General features: G+C 33.3%; 1 protein-coding gene across 2 annotated transcripts; it reads left to right on the plus strand.

The window, feature by feature from the left end:
• The first annotated feature begins 4311 nt into the window (after window positions 1-4311).
• On the plus strand, window positions 4312-9755 carry LOC129946918 (uncharacterized). 2 transcript variants are annotated; one of them, XM_056057297.1, is made up of 4 exons: window positions 4312-4961; window positions 8666-8827; window positions 8884-9006; window positions 9437-9755. In XM_056057297.1, the coding sequence occupies exons 1-4, from the start codon at window positions 4556-4558 to the stop codon at window positions 9664-9666; spliced, it is 921 nt and encodes a 306-aa protein (XP_055913272.1). In that variant the 5' UTR covers window positions 4312-4555; the 3' UTR covers window positions 9667-9755. The 2 variants fall into 2 exon arrangements, with proteins under 2 accessions (XP_055913272.1, XP_055913274.1); XM_056057299.1 differs by having other exon boundaries at window positions 8681-8827.
• Window positions 9756-10029: the final 274 nt, after the last annotated feature.

Genomic DNA, 10029 nt, shown 5'->3' on the forward strand with positions numbered 1-10029 from the left:
AAATTTAAAAATGTGTTTTTTAAACCTCAAAACCGTTCAGGTAATAATGTACGAAATGGGACCACTATTGAAGTTGTTAGAGAGTATAAATATCTTGATCTTACTATCACTCATAATTTGAACATCAAAAATCATATTAAAGAGTAACTGGTATTAGCCAAATCAGCTATTAACTCGATGTGGTCACATTTTTTTCCAAGAAGCTTCGTGGAGGCTACATCGAAATTTAAGGGTTTTGAGCCTACCGTGAACAGTTGCTTTGTTATGGGAATCAAATGTATGGATAACAATTTCAAGAGGATATGGAAGTTATTCAAAGATACTTTTTCAAAGGAATCTTCCGGCTGCCACGTAGCATGCATACTGTATCTCAAAATTCTTCTTCTTAAAATGGTGTATGAGTAAAATATATAGTCTAAAAATACTGTATTTTTGCAAAATTCCGCTCTTAAGCTTCCAAAAATGCGCACTTTTTTACATTATCCAAACGATTTTTATTGTCAACCTATTTAGAGCATGTTGAAATACAGAACTTTAAGATACTGAATTTTGAGCTACAGTATATTGATCATACAGTATTTTGTACACACAATATTTTGAAATACAGAATTTTGAGATACAGTATTATGATCTATACAAGATTTCGAACCCATCCCTGGATATTCTCCTTTTAGAAATTGCCATGCTCTTGCCACAGCACATAATTTAGCAATGAATCTAGTGCAAAAAACAAAGAAGAATGTAGAAATACTTTTTACAACTTCATTTCGATGGTTGATGAGGAAATGTACAAACTTTGGGTGATTATAATTATTTCTGTGAGGACCTTTTTGCGTCTGATATAAATTTGATAAATAAGAACTACAGTTCTTCTTTGTCTTAAAAAAAAAAACATATTAATTGGTATCTTCTCATTCCAGAAAGAATCTCAAATTACCCTTTTTAAAAAAAATTACACGAACGCTTCTGAATCTAAACTATTCATTTTGTAATGGTCTGGCCCAAAATCACCAAGGTGCAGAATTGGCTTTGCTAGAAATTTAATGCCTTAAATTTTGTCTTAATTGAAACAAAAAATGAATAAAATACTAAAACTAACCTGTTTTGTGGGTCCATCAAACAATATGATTTATTAATAAGGTGAATTTTAAATGAAATCAATGTACACGCTTAGAAAATCATTTCGGGAACGTGTACAATGTACAATCTTCAAGAACAAGTCCAAAATATTATTTAATTATCTAACCCCTGTCATTACTTAATACACCGTATTTTTTATACAAAATCTATTTTTACAAAGGATACTAAAAGATTTTATATTTTTAGCTACATGAAAAAAAAAGTTTGTCCCGTAATGGTCAAGTCATTTCAGTGAACACATCGATAATCGATCAAAAATAATTTCAAGTGAATGCAGCCATTCGGTGTCAAACGTCAATCAAGGAAGAGAAGAATAACAACGCCGACTGTCCTAGTGTTTAACGTCAAATAAATTATATCTAAATGGTAGTTACCTTTCAATTCATTATTCGTAGAGCATACATCAATAGTCTGTCAATTCGTGAACGTATTTATTACATTTAATTATTGATGAAATTATTTTTTATGACGCAAAATAACAAAGTAACCTCAAATATTTCTTACTGACAAAGTCAGATCGCATTTAAGATGGCCGCCGTATAATCAAAGGGCGCGCTTATTTGAAATCGTCATCTGTGAACGGTCATTTCGGGAAAGTACCCGGACATGATTTGACGTATTTTAATTGTAGAAGATTTTGTATGTATTGTTTTCATCATTGCTTATTTAATATAGATACAAAATTTACCCATGTTATTAAACAAGACTTAAATTATGTGCTTTGTTTTGTTTTTGCTGATTTTATCAAACTTAGAAAAACGTTCCCGAATTGATGGTTTCTGTAAGGTATTTACTACTAAGTAATAATTCTAAAAATGTATAGAATTCTGTGCGCTGTCCTGTCAAAGTTTACTTATGTATATACAAATTTTGCAACAGTGTAAACTAAAGGTCATCATTATATCTTGCAATTTTTTTTTACCATAAAACAAATTGTGAAATTTGCAACCATATATTTTGAGCCCTATATACTATACTATAATAATATACAGTTGTGTTCATAAAAAAAGCAGTGCTCTCCAAATAAAACAAAAAGTCCTTCAATATCAACGTTATAATATCTTTAAACTTCTAATAACAAACTAAAATATTTTATTCATAAAAACAGAAAATAAGTATTTTTTACCGTTAGCTTTGTCACAGTAAAAACCGTTTTTTAATTATATGGCTCTTCACAAAAATAGCAGTGCATGACAAAGTACTGGATTTATTACTTATGGAGTAAGAAAATCTGTAATAATTTTTATAAAAGTATACAAATAATGTTAGCTTACAATTAGTACTTTGTTGAATAACCATTGTTTTTTATGACTGCTTCGCTTCTACGTGACATCGAGTCCACTAAAACCTGACACATCTAGATTGGTATTGCGTTCCCAGAATCACACACTGCTTTCCACATATGTTTCGAATTCTAGGGTTTTAATTTATGAACTGCGTTCTTAACATCCCTCCACAAATTTTCGAAGGGGTTAAGGTCGGGGGATTGAGCGGGCCACTCCATAACGGATAACTTCATCTGCGCAAACCATGATTTCGCATTTTTTGACGTTCGCTTTGGGTCGTAGTCTTGTTGGTTTACCCAAACCAACGGCATTTCCTCTTCAACATAAGGTAACATAACCTCCTCGATAATTTTCACATACTCGGTTGCATCAATTATACCCCCGATGGGATAAATAGGCCCGACCCCGTAGTATGAGAAACAAACCCATATCATAAATTTTCCCCCACCATGCTTCTCTGTTTTTATAGTGTACCGTAAATCGTTTGCTGCATTTTGGGGTCTTCTCACATATTCTCGACGACCCTTGGAACCCTTTCTGCCTGGAACTCTTTTGCCTGTTCTCTCTGCACTTTGGCAAACTCCATTCTCTTTGCCACATGCCTTTTCGCCAAGAATGTTACCTTGCGTGGACTTCGGGCTGGTAACTTCGCTTCCAACGACGTCTTCGTACTGTGACAGCGCTAACAGACAGTTGAACTAAATTTTGTATTTTCCTAGAGCCTATGGAAGGGTTCTGTTTTGCTAATTGAACAATTTGTCTGTCAGGTCTTTTAGTAGTCATCCCTTTTGGGCCTCGCGTTTTCGGTTTATTTTGCTATTTTAAGGCGTTACTGACCATTTTTGCTCAGCAGCCTAGGATGTCTTGAATATTTTGGTAGGTTTTTTCCTCGAAACGCAGTTTTCGAATACGTTTTCGAATTTCTTCGGTGCAAAGTCTTAACCGTACCATTGTTAATTTTTGAGCTAATATTTATTAATTTTTTGTATGCTAGTATGTTACAAATACTTAAAACTGTAAATAGTGAAATATTTACTTACCGAAAAATAAAAAAATTGAATTTTTAACACTTTTTATCTATAAAATGAAAAGCACTGCTATTTTTATGAACACTTTATATCCATAGAGCTTGAAATAATGTGTGTTCACCGGGAGAAGTAGAGTATAACTTCATGCTAAAAGTCTCTAATATGAAAACGAAACACCCTTAGATGCAAATTACAACGTAATTTTTTTTGTAAGAATTTCCATTACTTAAATAATTGACAATCTAATAAAATGTGAACAGCACTGCTATTTTTATAAACACAACTGTATACAATAATACTAAATTAATAACAACAATTTTTGTAAAAAACGAAATAAAAGTTAAATCACATCCAATTAATAAATAAACAATCACAACAATCAAAACGCAACCACCCTGTCTCTACATACTTCCCTCACTCAATTTAAAACAGTAAACAAAAATACGCACATCATTCCTGTGTATAATAATATTTATCTGGATTGCATACAATCCAACAACGTCTACCGGCACCGTCACATTTGTATGTGGACGCATGTTTACAAAAGAACAAAAACAAAATTTAGTTGCACACAATGATGTGAGTGAACCTTTATTTAATAGTCTACAGTCCACAATCCACATCCACAAATCAAGTTTTTCTGTTTCATTCCTATATTAATATTTGCCATTCTATCCCATTCCATGCTAATACTTATCTGACAGATAAACATGTTTAAGTGTTGTGACTTGTGTATAGAAAATCAGTTTCAGTCTAGACTTTTTTTGTTGCAGCTTTGTTTGTTTTTCTGTATTGATTATTGTTGCTATACAACGTGTTTTTGATTAAAATATAGTTCAAGTTTGTACCTTAAGCAACATAAAAATAGAATTAATCACCAGATAAATACGTATTTTCCGCTAAAATTATTATTTTTAAATCATAACATATTCATGTGGTAGAGGTTTTGCGTGTGGTATCTTTCAGAACGATTGAAATTAATGTTATCTGTCAGGTAGGCTCATTGGAACAGTGCCGTCATATTAGTATGTTTTGTTTAAAGTACTTTTGAGTGGAGTTTAAAAAAATACGCAAACAAATATTGAAAAGTTATATAACAAAATGAAGAAACGTGTTCGCAGTGTTAATTTTACTATTCCAGAAACTGAATTGTTAATTTCTCTGATAGAGTCAAAAATAAATATTGTAGAGTCGAAAAAATGTGATGCAATAACATGGCAAGAAAAGGAATTCACATGGAAAACAATTGAAACAGATTTCAATAATCTAAATACAAGTGGAGAAGTTTATCGTGATGCAAAATGTCTTCGATTAAAATTTGATTCTCTTAAAAGAGATACTAGGAAAAAAGAGCGAATTATTCAGTATGAACGTTATAATTTGGGAAGTTATTGTGGCAAAAACATAAATACTACACACAAATTTACGGATTTGGAAAAAAGGATTAAGGAAATGATAGTTCCATCGGTTCCAGATAGTTCACCTGATTCGGATCATAGTCAAAGTGGTATGTAGAGAAACTTCCCCATAAAAATAGTTGGTTATTTTTGTACGTTAAGCTTGGAATCGATAATAATTTTCGTTGAACAAAAAATAATACATTAGTTACTCGTAAATATTATGGAAACGTCAAATGTAAATGACACAGTTTTTGACTGGTAAAAAGCAATTTGTAAAACAAATGTATGTTATAAGAAAATAATCATCAGTGCCGCTACCACATTGTTGTACAAACAAACGTTCCACATTCGAATGCTTTTGACATAGCAAGAGTGTGAAATGGAAGGTTTGACAATTCCACTTTTGGAATTGTGACGCGAGTTCGAAAACAAAGCTTTTTTATTTAAAATATGTATTTATTTAAATTGATAAATACTAAAATTTATTTCATTTTATTTTATATGTTCTTGTTTTGAACAATATTCAAATCTGTCAAATTTTGATTTCGATTAAAATAAATCGCCAATGACATTTCATGAATATGATTTTACTTAGACTGCATTTTCAACAGATGATAAACTATCAAGATTGTCAAAAGTGTTGAAAATAAGGGCGTTTTTTTGATATTCCATGTATAATACAGTACAGAGAAATTGCCAACAAAACGATCCGCAGTAGCCAGAATTTTGTATTTAAAAATTGGTCCAGGTTAAGTTAGGTTATAGTGGCTGTTCAAGATGGAAACAGACACACTTAGGCCAGTTTAATGGCCCATTGTGATACCACATGAATCTTGAGGCTTCCTCCTAAGCTCAATGGAACCAGCTTGAGTCCCTTACGAAACGTGAGAGGCTGATGAAACCGATATGATTTAGATTGTTTAGTTCGTTAAAGAAGAATTCTCCTAGGTAATTCTTGCGTTTTCGAGCTTGAGCAGGGCATGTGCAGAGAAGAATAAAGAACTGTTTCTTCCTCTTCCTCGTCCATACAGCTTCTGCAAAAGTCATTTGAGAATACGCCTAGTCTCGTGGCGGGCTTTCCTATTAGACAGTGTCCGGTTATGACACCTATTTACGAGCTTACATGCGATCTGCTTGAAGAGAGCAAGCACCTTGAACGTTTGCATTAGCAGCAGTTTACAAGTAGCGATTGGTATGCCAGTACTTGCCAAACGTGGTAGCATGAGCTGTACTGTACCGTTCCTGGGGAGTTCATCTGCCTTACAGTTACCTGGAAATTCTCTATGGCCCGACACCCAGCAAAGGTGACTATTAAACTGTTGCGCCATCTCTATTAGAGATGATCGACAGTTATGGACTGTTATAGAGTTTGTAGAGACAGAATCTAGAGATTTAATAGCGGCCTGGCTATCAGAGAAAATACGGATATCAGATGTTCACGTTTCTTTGAGCCAAGACAAGACTTCTTTTATCGCCAAAAGTTCCACCTGGAACACGTTACAATGATTGGTCAGGGCGGAATGAGAAATTTAATTTCAGTCGTTCAGAGTACACACCTCCACCAACCCCTTCTTTTGTTTTTGACCCATCGATCGGTGTAAAAATGGATTGACTCATCCTCCAAGAATGTCCTCGATACCAGCAGGTTTGATCGGTATCCAAATGCGGGCTCTAAGTCTGCTAGGAATGTCTTCCACAGCGACAACCTCGAGCTTCGCACCTGGCCAAACTTCACCTAACCGGCTGACAGCAAGCTTGTATAGGTCACAAAACCTCTGGTCGCCACAAACCATGAGTTTGACATGGCCTTAAAGCCAACCTACCTTTATTAGGGAGGGTCCATGGTTAGCCACTACTCTCTTCTCTGTGTTGGCCGCAAGAGATACGACAGCAGGCTTTGACACCAAGCTACCGCCCGGTCCTGAAATGATACCGGTATCATTTGTTATTTTATTTTTGCTGTTGAATTTGTTTATTTTGGTCCCACGAGATTGGAAGAAAAAAGGTCCATCTGCACAGAGAATCGCATGTACAGATAAGGCTAGTTAATCCGGAGGTCGCCAGGTATCCGGATACTCCGTTAGAGACTGGGCTATTTTTGAATTGGGCCCCCAGCCAGTCTGATCATCGGCACGGGTCGTTTAACACCTTAGATCCAGCCCAATAAAGATGAGAGGTGGTTGGGGAGGAAGAGAAAGGGTGAGGAGTCAGTTGATGTTAATTCATCATTCTGATGTGTAAGGAAAAGATTAGGATTCGGTAACAGTAATTCAGCTAGGTTACCTAAAGTGAAAAGGAGCATAGGTGATAGGACCGCTGCTAGCTTTTAAGGCATTACAACCAACGTGGGAGGTGGGATAGAAGTTGGTGACATAAACGTAGGCTGGTGTGCCTTGTTTATGTGGGAATGGATGATGATTTTGGGAAGGTAGATGGATAAGAACGTCCTTTAGTTAAACCCTTTTGGTACAACTGAAAGAAGATCTGTCAGAATAATAATAAAAAAACACACAAATAGACTAAAGTATTGTGAAAATCAAATGTTTAAATTAACTTAGCAAAAAAACTAACGAAAACTAATAAAATGGACAATTTTCAAGAAGAAATGGTAAGAAAACAACTGGAAATTGATATTCCATAAAAAAAGTTCAATTAACAATTGCTTCAAGGAGGGGGTTTGTTCGTAGACTACATAAACATGTGGTGTTGAAGCGAGCTTAAAGATCTCCTTAATTCTCTATATATCTGGATCGAATTGAAATGAGCTTGATTTGACTCGATTCCCGTTAGACATCGGAGTCGAGTCAAAATTTGAGAAGAAAAACCTCTGTAGAGGAGTTGGTTTAACAGATAATGCATTATGGTCTGTTTCAAATAGCATGTTTGTGTGCAAAAAATATAGTTTTGTTTAAATCAAATTACAAAAAAAATTGGACATGGAGTAGTTAGCATATTCTTATATGGTGCTGAACTATTCAGTTCTTCATTGTTTAAGACGAATCAAACTAAATTGCACTTGATAAGAAACATCGGAACACCATTTGCATTAGAGAAAGTTCTGCCAAACTTATTTATTTTTAAATCTTCTTGTTCGGTGGAAACACCAAAAAGATTTATTTAATCTAAACTAAGAAAGATCTTTGGTGAAAAGCTTAATTATCTTTCCTATTATTTTCTGTTGCAAAATAAGCCCAGTTAGTCTATTTTCATTAACAAACCTTAATAACATCAACAATAACAGATTGATTTGTTTCCCCAATGGAAAACATATACATAATTCCAAATGCACAACTACTCAACGAACACAGCCATCGAGATACAAATGCAATATCAATTGTACCAACATTTGAAAACGAAATCACATAAGATCCATTTGAGACTCGTATAAATTTCAAAAAACCCATCCATAGTAAGATTCTCCTCCAACTTTTATCGGTGTTATTCATACTATGGATATTGTTTTTGTTATTCGTGTAAAATCCTTCTATACTATATATAGATTTTCCAACATAACACGGGTAATATTTGTGTGGCTTGAAAGTGTATAAGTATATGTATTTTCTTAAAAGTATGCGGTGCAGATTCAAGTGAATGTGAATTGACCATAATCATTAAACTTTTATGGTATGGAACTTTACTTTTGGTGGCACACAGGGTTTAACGTTCAAGCGCTATTGTAATCGTCTCAAGTCTTAGTACATCAAAATAAATTAGCTTATCGATTTTTTTAAGAAAATTTTTGAATACAGAATCAAAAACTTTTCTTGAGTTCATAAAAATTTGTTTGTAATAACTGTTTTTTTTTTAACAGACACAATCATTTCAGATGTCAAAAATTTAATCCCCCTACCCGAACCTAATGAAGATAAGTCTGCCATAGACGAAGATCTCGGAAATAATGAAATCCAGTATGAAGAATATGAAGAATTCGAAGAAAAACCATTTCAAAATCTTACATCTGAAAACCTTGAAGGTATACTTTAGTTTTGAAATATCTAAAAGGTTTTACGTTAAAATTTTAAAATATAGTTCCAGAAGTTTGTTTTTCTGCATCACCAAAAAGTCCGTTACCAAAACCTACAAAAAATACAATTAAACTTCATTCAAGATTTGGAAATTATTCAAGGAAAGGTCCAGTAATCAAAAATAAAAGTAAGTAAGATTAGGAACCAATTTGTGGCAATGTCATTGTAGTTGTTTTTATGGTGTTCACATTTGGAACTCATCATAAATTTATGTTCTGTCAAAATGAGTCATCTCAAAAAAGTAAAGTGTAAGCACTGAACGGCTGCGTTCAATCTCAAACTGATAGGGTATCCGGTTCGGATACCTTATTGATAGTGTCTTACGTGTAAAAGAACAGCTGGATAGTGAAAATTTTATTTCACAATGATTTCGAAATATCAGTATTTATCCGACTTTTCTGAACTTCTTCAAAAGGGTATCTTAAAACGATTAAATTTTAATACATTTGAAGTAAATCCTTGTTAATTAGAGTTTTGAATGTTTGAGACATTTTTCGAAACTATTTTTTTACCATACAATTATAAAAATCATAATATTTACATTTCTATTTTCACAGATAAACTTAAAAAACAAAGGTTTGTCGAAGAAGCGTTAAAAGATGCAAAATTAGAAATTGTAAATTTACAAAAACAACTCCTTCAACAAGAAATCAAAAAGGAGATAGCCCAAACGAAAGTATTTCAACAAGAATTAGATCATAAAAAACAATTCCAGGAATTGGAAAGACAGCATTTAATACTTAAAATGCAATTGACTAGAGCAGAGATTGCCAATGCTAAAAAATAGTAAAAATGTGTGCAAGAACTTAAAATATTTAAATGTACTTAGTATTTAGAGTTTCACAAAAAAGAATAAATAAAAACAATTTAATTTAAGAAAAAAAGTTTACTGCAGTAAGAGGAAGTCACTTCTAAGGAAACTCCTTTTTTTGTGAATTCCTCGTCAAACTTAGAATGATTGCTGAATGTGACACTGTTTGCTGAGGATTTTTTTGTAGGGTGGTGATGTGAACCTTACTTGTTGAAAATTGAACTATGATTAACGGTGCATTATGAAAACAAAAATATATTTAAAAGCAACGATTAAAATTACAATTTACCCTTTTATTATATTTACAGTGTTGCCCAAAACATTAGCAACTAAAAATAC

The sequence above is a fragment of the Eupeodes corollae genome, chromosome 2 (assembly GCF_945859685.1).
Source record: "Eupeodes corollae chromosome 2, idEupCoro1.1, whole genome shotgun sequence".
NCBI lineage: Eukaryota > Metazoa > Arthropoda > Insecta > Diptera > Syrphidae > Eupeodes > Eupeodes corollae.